The sequence below is a fragment of the Carcharodon carcharias genome, chromosome 5 (genome assembly GCF_017639515.1).
Source record: "Carcharodon carcharias isolate sCarCar2 chromosome 5, sCarCar2.pri, whole genome shotgun sequence".
NCBI classification, from domain to species: Eukaryota; Metazoa; Chordata; class Chondrichthyes; order Lamniformes; family Lamnidae; genus Carcharodon; species Carcharodon carcharias.
The window spans coordinates 12,292,393-12,306,991 of record NC_054471.1 but is presented as its reverse complement, the minus strand read 5'-3'; the positions used below and the strand labels follow the sequence as shown (position 1 = coordinate 12,306,991).

Below are 14,599 nucleotides of genomic sequence, written 5' to 3'. Positions count from 1 at the left end.
GATGACATGAAAATTGGTGGGATGGCAAATAATGAGGAGGCTGGCCTTAGATTGCAGGAGGATAGAACAAGCTGGTCAGTTGGGCTGATCAGTGATAAAAGGAATTTAATCCGGATAAGTGTGAGGTAATGCACTTGGGCAGGACAAACAAGGCACGGAAATACACAATGAATGGTAGGACCATGGGAAGTACCGAGGATCAGAGGGACCTTGGTGTGCATGTCCACCGGTCCCTTAAGGTAGCAAGACAGGTAGATAAAGTGGTTAAGAAGGTATATAGCATACTTGCCTTTATTAGCCAAGGCAAGAGCAAGGAGATTATGCTGGCACTGTATAAAACGCTGGTTAGGCCACAGCTAGGGTATCGCGTGCAGTTCTGGAATCTGCATTATAGGAAGGATGTGATTGCACTAGAGACTATGCAGAGGAGATTTACCAGGATGTTGCCTGGGCTGGAGAGTTTTAGTTATGAGGAGAGATTGGATAGATTGGGGTTATTTTCCTTGGGACAGAGGAGATTGAGGGGGGATATGATTGAGGTGTATAAAATTGAGGGGCATAGATAGGGTAGACAGGAAATAACTTTTCCCACTTGTGGAAGGATCAGTAACCAGGGGGCAAAGATTTAAGGTAAGGGACAGGAGGTTTAGAGGGGATGTGAGGAAGAATTTTTTCACCCAGAGAGTGGTGGGAATCTGGAACTCACTGCCTGAAAGGGTGGCAGAGGCAGAAACCCTCATAACATTTAAGAAATATTTAGATGTGCACTTGTGATGCCATGGCATACAAGGCTATGGGCCTAGTGCTGGAAAATGGGATTAGAGTAGTTTGGTACTTGTATGACCGGTGCAGACTCGATGGGCCGAAAGGCCTTTTTCTGTGCTGTCGACCTCTATGACTTTATGACTAAGACTGTCAAAAAGTTGTTGTTTGGAACACCTTATTGCATAGAGATTGAGCTGCTTTTTCATTCTGCATTTGTTTTTCGTGGAAGTCATTGTCGTTGTGCTGGTTAGGAGGCAGGCTGCAGGACATCTGCACTGACCTTTAATGTCTTTTTGTTGTGGGGCAGTGAAACGGCCCAAGCCGACAAAGCAAGCTTCAGGGTTTCCTTTGAAAAATTTAGATTTTTATTGTTTTCTCACCATTGTGCAAATATGCCTTCATCAAAAGAAACCCATGTTGCTGTACCAAAAATGTACACTGTACATATATTTAATCTCCTTATTTAAGAAAGGACATAATTACATTTGAAGCATTTTAGAGAAGGTTCATTCGACTGATCCCAGGAATGAGTGGGTTGTCATATGAGGAAAGGTTAGACAGGTTGGGACTGTGTCCATTGCAGTTTAGAATAATGAGAGGCAATTTTATTGAAACATATAAGATCTTGAGTGGATTTGACAGGTTGGATGCTGAAAGGATATTTCCCCTTGTGGGAGAAACTAGAACTAGGGGACACTGTTTAAAAATAAGATGGTGATGAGAAGAAATTTTTTTCTCAGAGCCTCGAGTCTTTGGAACTCTCTTCTCTGGAACGCAGTGGAGGCAGGGTCATTGAATATTTTCTAAGGCAGAAGTAGATAGATTCTTGACTAACAAAGGAGTCAAAGGGCATAGGGGCAAGAAAGGAAAGTGGATTTGAGGCCACAATCAGATCAGCCATGATCTTATTGAATGGCAGAGCAGGCTCAAGGGGCCAAATGACCTACTCCTCCTAATTTGTATGTTCGTACAGTCTCTCACTCCCCTGGAACCAGAATGGCACAAATTCTTTTGTTTAGCTGCCCAGGTACTTCTGACAGCTGCACTTTCAGCAGTCACGCCAACTGTTTGTACTATAGTTATCTGAGACCAGTATTCTCTGGTGAAGGTGGGCTGTCTTACAAAAATCCCATTTTAGTTTTGGGCCCAAGGCAACTATTTGCTCCTCAGTCCCAATGTGTATAGTACAGAGTCGGTTTTATGAGTGAATAAAGTTCTTAACTTAAAGATTACAGCTATGATCGTTATTTTTCTTTAGTCTTTTTTCACAAAAAACATACAATCTCAAAAGTAATTTTGTATCGGGTTTTGACCTGATCATTTTTTTCTAATCACAGGTATTGGCCCAGCAAACGACGGTATCCAAGGACCACCGCTCCCTCCACCTGCACCCCCTCTTCCTCCTGGACCATCACAGCAACCAGCATCAGGTCCACCGTTGCCACCAGGTCCACCACCTGCACCTCCACTGCCAGTGTCAGGACCCCCTCCTCCACCTGGACCACCACCTCTCCTTCCAGGGCAAGCCTTACCTCCTGTTCCACCTCCCCCTCCTGCCCCACCTCTTCCCTCCTCAGGTTTTTCATCATCCATGACTGAAGATGATCGTCCGCTGACTGGATTGGCAGCTGCATTGGCTGGAGCTAAACTCAGAAAAGTGGGACGTGTAAGTACAAGTCATGTAGGGTTAACTTTGCAACTTAAACCTACTAACTGGTATAGGCAGCAATACATGAGCAAAATACTGCAGATACTAGAAATCTGAAATAAAAACAAAATGCTAGAAATACTCAGCATATCGGACAGCATTTGTGGAGAGGAACAGAGTTAACATTTCAGATGTGATGACCATTCATCAGAATTAATCTATCGTAATCTTCTCTGGATGCTGTTCAGCAAATGAGCATCTCAGCATTCAAAAAAATGTAAAGGTCTAAGTTAAACTTTGAGCATCACTTCAAGAGGTCAGCTTTGGCTTACTTGTAGCACTCTCACCTCCATGTCAGAAGGTCTCGGGTTCAAGTCCCATACCTAGATTTGAGCAAGTAATCCAGGCTAACACTGCAGTACGGTACTAAAGGAGTGTTGCACTGTCAGACAGCTGAGACGGGAAACTGAGGTCCCATCTGAACACTTGGCATGTAAAGGAACCCACAACGCCATTTGAATGCGAATAGGGGAGTTCTTCCCAGTGTCTTAGCCAATACTAACGACTAAAATCCTTAATTATTTTAAAAAATTATGTTAGTTATCTGGTCATGTATAGCACTGCTGTTTGTGGGCCCTTGCTATAGGCACACTGGGTGTCATGCTTCCTACATTACAGCAATGGCTAGACTTCAAAAAGTATTTCATTGGATGTAAAGCACATTGGTGTACCCTGATGTCATAATGGGTGCTATATAAATGGAAATCCCTTTTATTTGTTGGAGATTTTGTCTTAAAGGAGAATTCATGTGAATTCTTGCTGACACTCACTCTCCAGGTTCAGAATCAAAGGTGGGCATGTGTCAGGTACTGGAAAGCTGCTGGCCTCTAAAATCTTCAGTGGCTTTGTTGACAGAGGGAAGACTTGACAGCTTGGTTTTTAGCAGTTGGAGCAAATAGTGTAAGAAAAGGCTGCTGACATCTTGGCTCACAATGGATATTGTTACCATCTCTGTAAAAACTGTTCTCTATTTAAAGAGAAATGCAAACTTCCAGTTATTAGCTGAAAGGACACATGACAACTTTTCACATTTTAAAACGTTTGCTGTATCAAATGACTAAACAAAAAGAACACTATTGACTAAACAGTATTTTCTTTCTGTGTGCAACTTATAATTTAAGGTGGTAAACAGAATGTGCCCCTTTCTACTTTTAATGACAAACAAAAACCCCAAATTTAGTACGTTACCCATACTCTTAATTAGATATGCAATTCTCCGGGAACCAATCTGAAGTAATTTGCAGCTCTCAGAAATTTACTTCTGTTAATTTCCTTTTCCAATACCACCTTCCACTCTGAGAGTTTTCTTGTGGATTCTCCCTCTAGCTCCAGCTAGGTGAATCCTCCAGCCTTGTTTTAACTCCTCACATACTTGGTCTTTAAACTGAGCATTTTCTCTGCTTATGGTGCAGGCCTGGCTAACATGAATCTTTTGCCCTCCCCAGCTAAGACCCAAAACGGCAACTCTTCTGTCTGTGATAATTCTGGATTTAGGGAAGCCTGTAACCTGACCTCAAAATGATTACCTGTAGCCCCTTCTCCCTAGCAACAAGAAACACATTAGCCTTGTATCCAAGTAGAAATGTTAATCAGCTATCTCTGATCACCCCTACTTTTCACCTTAGGAAAAAAAAGGACAAGTTCCAGCACATCTGTTTACAACCTGATACCAGTAACACTTTTCTAAGTCTTAGGAGACTTAGGATCTTCTCATTTGTGGACTTAGAAACAGCTGTCATTGTCCCCAGGTATAAATATTTGGCACCTCCCTTTCAATAAAGCAATCTTGAGTCTTCCATCTGATCTTCAACAATTAGACACCCAGTTTAATATATGATAGATGCCAGCATAAGTTACATGACCCCTTTCATTTAACCTAGCTTTAAAGATACAGTCCCAAACTATGATTTTATAAACTGAAAGATATAGTCCTAAAACACAATGGCCTTTTAAAGCTCACAATTGTAACAATATGGCTGTGGTTCCTTATTTTATGTAAATGGCCACTATGATTTTTTTATTTGTTCTACAGACTGATGAAGCTTCAAGTTCTGCAATGGGCAGCATTAGTTCAGTCCCCACTTCTTCTAAATCTGAGTCTTCACGGGGTAATGGAGCCCCAATTTCTATAGGAGGTACTGGTCTGATGGAAGAAATGAGTGCCCTGCTGGCCAGGAGGTGAGTTTTGACAAATAGTTGGGGTGACTAATGATAAATATAAACGGCCTGAGAGTCAGAAAAGACATCTAGTAGATCAGGTTCATTCAGTCATTCAGGACTGGGTTTGCCTATATTTTTTCTTATTCATTGTACCTGACCTTTATCCCTTTACCTGTTCAATCAAGAATTGATTCACTTTCTTTTAGTGCATCAGTCAAGTCAGTATGCTCTGAATTCACTGCCAATTCATTTCAGGCATCAAATCAATTCTACCCAAAATCCAAAATTGTGGTAAAATTGGTGAGCATTAGAAATGCATGGGCTAAACCAGGACAACCAGCATGAGGCATGTGACCCTATGACAAATTTTGGGGAAGTGCCTAACTGAGCTAAACGGGTTGCAGACAATGTTGTCTACATGGATTTTGAAGGTGTTTGTTAAAGTGCCTTGTGAAGCTTGTTACTGAAAATTCAGACCTGTGATATAAAAGGAACTGTAGCAGCATGGATAAAAACAAAATGTTGGGGTAATGGTTTTTGGAGCTTTTGTACTGAGTTTAATACTGGCTCCACTTTTGCTATTTAAATATGGATGATTTGTGACCACAGTTGGTCACAAATTTGCTTACAGTATGTTATGACATGGCAGATGATATGTGCCAGGTGGACCAAATCCACAAGGGAAACTTGGTCACATTACACAACGGTTTAGTAATTTTATTTTATTTATTACGAGATGTGTGCACTGAATTCAGAAGTAATGAATATACTATGACCTTTAGAGATTTTAAAAATTAAATTGAAATATTTATTTACAAAATAAAGGATTTCAAGCACATACGTAAGACTATAATTACTTAGTACTCCAGCAAATCCTAAAATTCCCAATTAACTTGACTCCCCATTATAAACCCCTTTTAAGGCAACAGTCCAAAATCGATTTTAGATTTAAAAAGAAGTCAGCAAGTTAGCACAGTGCCCACTTGACAGTGGAACCCCAAATGGCTTTCTCCAACTCTAGTTACTGGACGCACAGACTTATGCACAAATGGCTGGAGGCTTCTTCGAGGCTATTTCACACACTCCTGTTAGATCTTACATGGCCTCCCCAACATAGCCTTTCATTCTCCATTACGTATGTTTCTCCCTCTTTAATACGTAAATTCCATCGTTCCATATGTCTTTGGAACTGTACCTTTCATATCATATAAAAACTTTCATGTTGCTAATATTGTCAGTAAACTTTGGGAAAAATAAACACACTTCCTATCTGGCTAGTTGTAAACAGACTAATCAAAAAATGAAAATTTCCTTCACACCTTACATGCTAAGAGAGCATGTTTACTCATTAGCATTTCATGTACACTTCTACATCTAGCTTCTTCTGATAATTTCAAGCTTGCAGACTACCTGACTACAAATGTAATTAAATCTCACAGAACCATCTACACTCACATCCATAAACCTACTTTACAGCAAAACAGAAAAATATTATGAAAATTAGTATACTTTCATAACACAGCAAGAGAGAGAAAAATTCTCATCCTTGTTTTAAAATTCTTCCATGGCCTTGCTGCTCCCTATCTGCAATCTCCTGCAACCCTCCTAGATATCTGCACTCTTTCTTTTATTCATTCACGGGATGTGGACTTAGCCAGCTGGGTCAGCATTTATTGCCTATCCCTAGTTGCTATTGAGAAGGTGATGGTGAGCTGCCTTCTTGAACTGCTGCAGTCTATGTGGTGTAGGTACACCCATACTGCTGTTAGGCAGGGAGTTCCAGGATTTTGACCCAGCGACAGTGAAGGAATGGTGATATATTTCCAAGTCAGGATGGTGAGTGACTTGGAGGGGATTCCCATCCATCTGCTGCCCTTATTCCTCCAGATGGTAGTGGTCGTGGGTTTGGAAAGTGCTGTTGAAGGAAACTTGGTGAATTTCTGCAGTACGTCTTGTAGATGGTATACTCTGTTGCTACTGTGCGTCGGTGGTGGAGGGAGTGAATGTTTGTGGATGTGGTGCCAATCAAGTGGGCTGCTTTGTCCTGGACAGTGTCCAGCTTCTTGAATGTTTTGGGAGCTGTACTCATCCAGGCAAGTGAGGAGTATTCCATCACACTCCTGACTTGTGCTTTGTAGATGGTGGACAGGCTTTGGGGAGTCAGGAGGTGAGTTACCTGTCGCAGGATTCCTACCCTCTGGCCTGCTCTTGTAGCCATAGTATTTATATGGCTAGTCCAGTTCAGTTTCTGGTCAGTGGTAACCTCAGAATGTTGATAGGGCATTCAGTGATGGTAATACCATTGAATATCAAGGGGCAATGGTTGGATTCTCTCTTGTTGGAGATGGTCAGTGCCTGACATTTGTGCAGCATGTATGTTACTTGCCACTTGTCAGCCCAAACCCGGATATTGTCCAGGTCTCGCTGCATTTGGACATGGACTGCTTCAGTATCTGAGGAGTCACGAATGATGCTGAAACCTCTTTCGAGTACAAACCCATTTCCATCTGTTTCAGATGAAGTTAGATTGTTTCATAGTTTTGCCATTGTGAGATTTGAACTCTTGATACTCTTTTGAGTAAACCTGTTTCCATCTGTTTCAGATGAAGTTACATTGTTTCATAGTTTGCCATTGTGAGATTTGAACTCTTGATCTTGGGGTTGCAAGCCCAGTACCATAACCACTTGGCTATTCAGGCCAAGCTAACGAATGATGCTGAAACTCTTTCGAGTACAAACCCATTTCCATCTGTTTCAGATGAAGGTACATTGTTTTGCCATTGTGAGATTTGAACTCTTGATACTCTTTTGAGTAAACCTGTTTCCATCTGTTTCAGATGAAGTTACATTGTTTCATAGTTTGCCATTGTGAGATTTGAACTCTTGATCTTCGGGTTACAAACCCAGTACCATAACCACTTGGCTATTTAGGCCAAGCCCGAATGATGCTGAACATGGTGCAATCATCAGCGGACATTAATGACCATGCTTCTGGTTGTCTGGAACTCCCCCCTGTATTTTTCTTTAATCGTTGAAAGACAATTGATGTTATCATTATCTAATCAATCAGGATCAAGTGCAACTAACATGATGGGTTGTTGAGTATAATCAGAGTTTAAGATGGAATATAACGAGTTTTAGAAGTGAGAAATCTGGTTTAGCTGTGAACGTTTGAAATACCAAACAACACTCTCCATAAATAAAAAATCTCCATTCGTCATGGATGGGTAATCCTGTCTGCAGTTTAGAAGATAAATAATGTACACAAATCATTGCTTCAGTAATTTAGAACTAAATCTTTGATCAGGACTTTTTAGCAGGCCTGGTACACATCTCTTGGGAATTGCTAGACAAAAAACCAAACTCCAGTGAATTTGTAATGGTAATTGAGTTGCTAACTAATCATAACATTCATAATATCATACAATATAGGTGCAGGAATAGGCCATTCAGCCCCATGAGCCTGCTCTGCCATGCAGTGAAATCATGGATGATCTGACTGTGGCCTTAACTCCAGTCTCCTGCTGGTCCCCCATAACCCTTGACTTCCCTTGTCTCTCAATAATCTGTCTAAATCAACCTTGAATATATTCATTGAGGGAAGAGAATTCCAAACACTGATAACCCTTTGAGAGAAGAAATTCTTCTTCATCTCCATCTTAGATAGTAGACCCCATGAGAAATTTCTGTCAATATGGACAATGAATTATGCCCTCTTAATTTTTTTTCTGACTTCAGCTTCCGATGCAGCCAAAGCCAGAAGAAGAGAATTTCAGCCTGGAAAATCTCTGCCAGTAACAAGGCTGGGAGCAGGACCCCAGGAGCTGCCTTACGCAAGCCTGGACCTGGCTGCTGTCACTCATCTACTTACTGCTTGGGGATGCCACAAGTTTTGGTCGGGTGGGGGGAGGTGGCAGGTGATTGGCAGATGGAATGGAGCCCAAACTCTGCGGGGTTCAGCAAGTACAGGTGGGAATGGAGCAGAGCCCAAGACTCTGTGGGGTTTGGCAGGCCCATGGGGAGGAGGCAGCAGTGGAGCCTGAGACTCTGCCGGGTTTGGCAGGTGGGGAAGGAAGGGTTTTAGGAATAAGGGTGGGATTTTCCCTGAATTCACTAAGTGTACTAGTGGGCATAAAAATTGGTGTTTTTCCTGCCAGCCTCAATGGCGGGTTTTCACGCCGTGTTGTCAGCTTCCTATCTCATTAATTATGTGAGAATGGGAAACACCAAACACACTGTTTTGCTTGTAGGCGGCCTCTGATTCACCCACTACGCCATGACTTCATCTCTTTCTTACTTGGGGCACCATATTTAAACTACAGCCACATGCATTGTTCTCAATGTCTACAGCCCAGGACTGCTTCAATCAAGACATAGACCCAAAAGCCAAGAAGTTGGCAGCACCAAAGTTCAGTGATGTCTCACTGGAACGCCTTTTGGACACTGTGGGTTCCCGTCGCCATGTCCTCTACCCCAGCTCTGGCCACAGGAGGGCCACCGACCTTACCACAAAGGCTCGGGAGGCAGTGATAGCGATGGTCAATACTGCACAGGAGAGGTCAGCCACCCAGTGTGGAAAGAGGATGAATTTCTCTTTTGTGCCACCAGGGTAAGTCAAATCATCTCATCAGACTCAACTCAAACACCCATCAGGCATTCACAGGGATCTTACTTACTGTCAGTTGAATGAACATCACCACTCTCTCTCTCTCTCTGTCTCTCACACACACACACACACACACACACTTTCATCTCCTCTCGTCATCCCAGGGCACCACTCACATGCCAGGCATCATTCTCATCTGCCCTGGCACGTGTCTTGCTCACATTCTCCCCATCTGACTTAATGCAGGAGAAGATCATGCACAATCGTGGGCATAGGTCCCAGACCGTGGCTGGAATACTGGAACTCAGGGTCCTAACGGAGTTCGGGAACAGAGCCAACGAGATGGCTGGAGTGGACGTGGACTGTGCCTGCAGCAACGGTGAGGTTGACGGCAAACACCTACATGAGTATCCAACTCCAGATCATCCATCAGTCCACGCTACTCTTGAGTGCAATCTCCTGTTCTCTACTCGGCTGCCATGCACTAATTATCTCTACTTTCTTTCATAGGCACCTCTGCCAAGCACCCAACACCCTCAGCCAGCCAGGCCCTCAGTTCCAGCCCCGAGGATACTTCGGATGAGGAGCCAGAACACAGCAGCCTCGAAGACCCCAAGACCCATCACAGCACCCACCAACACCCTCCAGTAGCACAGAGACTCATAATTCGGTGGGACCTAGTGGCATGGCCCTAGCTGATATTACTACTAGATAAGCCGGATCCCAGGGTGGAACCCAACTCGAGAGACCCTAACTATTTTTTTAGAAATGTGCAGAATGACTACTGAACAGGATCACAGGAGTCAGCTGATGAACTTTTAACACAAGAATAAAACATTTATTAAATAAGAAACGATGAACTATATTACAATACTCCTTCTCCCGTGCATACTGATTCGTAAGGATGACACAAGTTACAAATTCTGTCTTATACTCTAATATTTCTAGTAAGTACACAGTCCATGTAAACCATTTGGTGACCTGTGGTCAGACACTGCTCTCTCAAACCACGTGACTGATGCCACCCGAAACAGATGTTATGGATCTCTCCTCAACTGCTCCTCCTCAACTACCCCTCCCCCACCCCCCACCCCAAAAGACGATTCTCTCACAGTGAGCCAACCGGTCTCACTGAACTCCGCCCTTCTCCCAAGGGTTTCCAATCTCCACTCTTGAAGACCCTGCTTTGGAATCTTCTCCCAAGTGACGCTTTCTCTTAGATGCCTTCCACAAGGGTCCTCCTCCAGGGTTTCGAACACTCCTTCCGATGTTCGTCTCCCCAGGATAGCTTCCTTCCATGCACTCTCATATACTTGGCCATGCCAACAGAACACCATTGCTTCACATGCCCATGCTCCTTGGATGTTAAGGCTTCTCGCATGCCTATTTTGCTTTAAATCTGCATCCTGCAGCTTTTTCCCTTTAAGCTTGGAGCCTTCCTCTCTGCCTCTTGCTTTCACTTACACTGAACAGGGTCTTGTTCCAGATTCCTGTCCTTGTCCTTTGACTTAAATGGCTTCTTTGGACTTTTCTCTTTTTCCTTTAAAACCTGCTTCCTGCAGTTCCTTCTCCCAGTAGACTGCTGACAATTTGGTATCTCCCTTGAGATCCAGACTCAATTGACATTCACTGTTACTTTAGAGTCACTCATCTAAGATTCATAGACTTATTTCCCTCAGGAATCTGCTAGTATGCCCAGCTGTCGAGAGACTTAAACTGCTTCCTCCACTTTAGAGCATAATCACCAACTACTTTCAGTTTCTCTGTCTGTGGGTCCCTCTCTCTGGTCCCATGTTGCAAGGCAGCAGCACAGTTTTTTCTACCTTGTGTTTGTTTTAGTTCCCCTTCAAGAGTTATAGACCTCATTAAAATGCAAGCACCTTTTCACACAGAATCACAATGCAGAAGAGGCCCTTCAGCCCATCGAGTCTGCACCAACATGTGAGAAACACCTGACCTACCTACCTAATCCCATTTACCAGCACTTGGCCCATAGCCTTGAATGTTATGACGTGCCAAGTGCTCATCCAGGTACTTTTTAAAGGATGTGAGGCAGCCCACCTCCACCACCCTCCCAGGCAGTGCATTCCAGACCGTTACCACCTTCTGGATAAAAATGTTTTTCCTCACATCCCCCCTAAACCTCCTGCCCCTCAACTTGAACTTATGTCACCTCATGACTGACCCTTCAACTAAGGGGAACAGTTGCACCCTGTCCATGCCCCTCATAATCTTGTACACCTCGATCAGGTCGCCCCTCAGTCTTCTCTGCTCCAATGAAAACAACCCAAGTCTATTCAACCTCTCTTCATAACTTAAATGTTTCATCCCAGGCAACATCCTGGTGAATCTCCTCTGCACCCCCTCCAGTGCAATCACATCATTCCTATAATGTGGCGACCAGAACTGCACACGGTACTCCAGCTGTGGCCTCCCCAAGGTTCTATAGAACTCCAACATCACCTCCCTACTTTTGTAATCTGTTCCTCGATTGATAAAGGCAAGTGTCCCATTTGCCTTTTTCACCACCCCACAAAAGTGCCCCTCTGCCTTCAGAGATCTATGGACACACACGCCAAGGTCCCTTTGTTCCTCAGAACTTCCTCGTGTCATGCTGTTCATTGAATACTTCCTTGTCAAATTACTCCTTCCAGAGTGTATCACCTCACACTTTTCAGGGTTAAATTCCATTTGCCACTTATCTGCCCATTTGACCATCCCGTCTATATCTTCCTGTAGCCCAAGACACTCAACCTCACTGTTAACCGCCCGGCCAATCTTTGTGCCATCTGCAAACTTACTAATCCTACCCCCCACATAGTCATCTATGTCGTTCACATAAATGACAAATAATAGGGGACCCAGCATAGATCCCTGTGGTATGCCACTGGACACTGGCTTCTAGTCACTAAAGCATCCTTCTGTCATCACCCTCTGTCTCCTACAACTAAGCCAATTTTGAATCCACCTTATCAAATTACCATGTATCCCATGTGCATTTGCCTCCTTTATAAGTCTCCTATGTGGGACCTTGTCAAAGGCTTTGCTGAAATCCATATAAACTACATCAACTGCACCACCCTCATCTACACACCTGGTCACCACCTCAGAAAAACTCAATCAAATTTGTTAGGCATGACCTCACTCTGACAAAGCCATGCTGACTATCCCTGATCAAACATGCCTCTCCAAGTGGAGATAGATACTCTCCTTCAGAACTTTCTCCAATAGTTTCCCTACCACTAACATGTAAAATGAATCTAAAACTCAAACTCCCCCCTTTCTAAATATCCCAATGCAGAAACACAAATCAAACTTAAACTTAAGCTAAAACTCATTCCTAACATCCACAAATACAAATATAACTTATTTAAAACTATGTCTAGTTCCTAACACTCGATCTAAAGCAAGCTCACGGTCACAATCTGGTGAGCACAACGCACAATCTGGTCTACAGCGGGTGGAGGCAAGGACACCCCAGGGGCTGCTCACACTTAGAGGGCTGCTGGAGGCCACAATTCATCTTAGTCCATGTCAGATGACGAGCCTCGGGATTCAGTCCTAAATCAGTTGCTGGAGCTGCAAAGACAAGCACATGAATATCAGGAAGGGATGTCAGCCGAATTCCTCAGATTCCAATGGGCGATTGAAGAGTCCATCTGCCTCCAGTCTGAGTTGATCGTGCTGTCATGCCAACGCACTGAGGTCAACACTGGTAAGTTGGCTGCCGCTATGGAGTCCTCAGTCCAGGACATCAATCTTGCATTGCTGCTGGAGCGCATTTCATCCGTGCAGGCATTGATGGCGTCCATCAATGTCAATGTGAGAGGAGTGAGGGGAACCTTGATCTCGCTCCAGCTGCCCCTTCCGCTGGAGGAGACAGCCAGTGGCCCTCAGGCACCCGCAGAGAGGAGGACCAGTAGCTGGGCCCGGGGCCACCCACTCAGGTGACTGTAGGAGCTTTTTTATTCATTCACGGGATGTGGGCTTTGCTGACTGGGCCAGCATTTATTGCCCATCCCTAGCTGTCCTGGAGAAGGTGGTGGTGAGCTACCTTCTTCAACCACTGCAGTCCATATGGTGTTGGTGCACCCACAGTGCTGTTAGAAAAAGGAGTTCCAGGAGCAGGTAGTCATGTTCCCATCTATCTGCTGCCCTTGTCCTTCTAGATAGTAGTGGTCATGGGTTTGGAAGGTGCTGTCCATGGAGCCTTGGTGAATTCTTGTAGATGGTACACACAGCTGCTACTGTGCGTCGGTGGTGGAGGGAGTGAATGTTTGTGGATGTGGTCCAAGCAAGAAGACTGCTTTGTCCTGGACAGTGTCAAGCTTCTTGTGTGTTGTTGGAGCTGCACTTAACCAGGCAAGTGGGGAGTATTCCCACACACTCGTGACTTGTGCCTTGTAGGCTGTGGACAGGCTTTGAGGAGTCAGGAGGTGAGTTACTCGTCGCAGGATTCCTAGCCTCCAGAAGAGGTCTCACCAGTGCTCTGTACAACTGAAGCATAACCTTCCTACTTTTATAATCAATTTCCCTCACGATAAATGATAACATTGCATTAGCTTCCTAATTACTTGCTGTACCTGAATACTAGCCTTTTGTGATTCATGCCCTAGGACTCTCGGAGCTCTGCAATCTCTCACCATTTAGATAATATGCTTTTTTATTCTTCCAAAATGGACAATTTCACATTTGCTCACATTATATTCCATTTGCCAGATCTTTTCTCACTCACTTAACCTGCCTATGTCCCTTTATAGCCTCCTTACTTTCCTACCTATCTTTATTTCATAAGCAAATTTAGCAACCATTCCGTCAATCCCCTCATCCAAGCCATTTATGTAAATTGTGTAAAGTTGAGGCCACAGCACTGATCTCTGTGGCAACTGATACCATTTGTCACATCCTGCCAACCAGAAAAGGACCTATTTATGCCAACTCGCTGCTTCCTGTTAGTTAGTCAATCTTTTACCTATGCCAGTATGTTACCCCCAACGCCATGAGCTTTTATTTTTCTCAATAACCTTTGATGTGGCACTTTATCAAATGCCTTCTGGAAATCTAAGTACAGTGTGTCCCCCGGTTCTCCTTTATTCACAGCACATGTGACTACTTCAAAGAACTCCAATAAATTGGTTCAACATGATTTCCCTTTCACAAAACCATGTTGACTCTGCTTGATTGCCTTGAATTTTTCCAAGTGCCCTGCTGTAACATCTTCAATGATAGCTTCTAACATTTTCCCTGTGACAGATGTTAGGCTAACTGGCCTATAGTTTCCTGCTTTCTGTCTCCCCTTTTGAATAAAGGAATTACGTTTACTATTTTCCATTACATTTACTATTTTCCAATCTAATGGA

At 43.7% G+C, this 14,599-nt stretch overlaps 1 protein-coding gene across 1 annotated transcript in view; it reads left to right on the top strand.

Moving 5' to 3' along the window:
• Nucleotides 1-14,599, top strand: part of enah (ENAH actin regulator) — a 566,884-nt gene that overhangs the window by 414,084 nt on the left and 138,201 nt on the right. Inside the window, exons 7-8 of the mRNA XM_041188077.1 lie at nucleotides 2,103-2,431; nucleotides 4,506-4,651. Coding sequence (XP_041044011.1) covers nucleotides 2,103-2,431; nucleotides 4,506-4,651 — 475 coding nt within the window. The remainder of the gene's footprint in view (nucleotides 1-2,102; nucleotides 2,432-4,505; nucleotides 4,652-14,599) is intronic.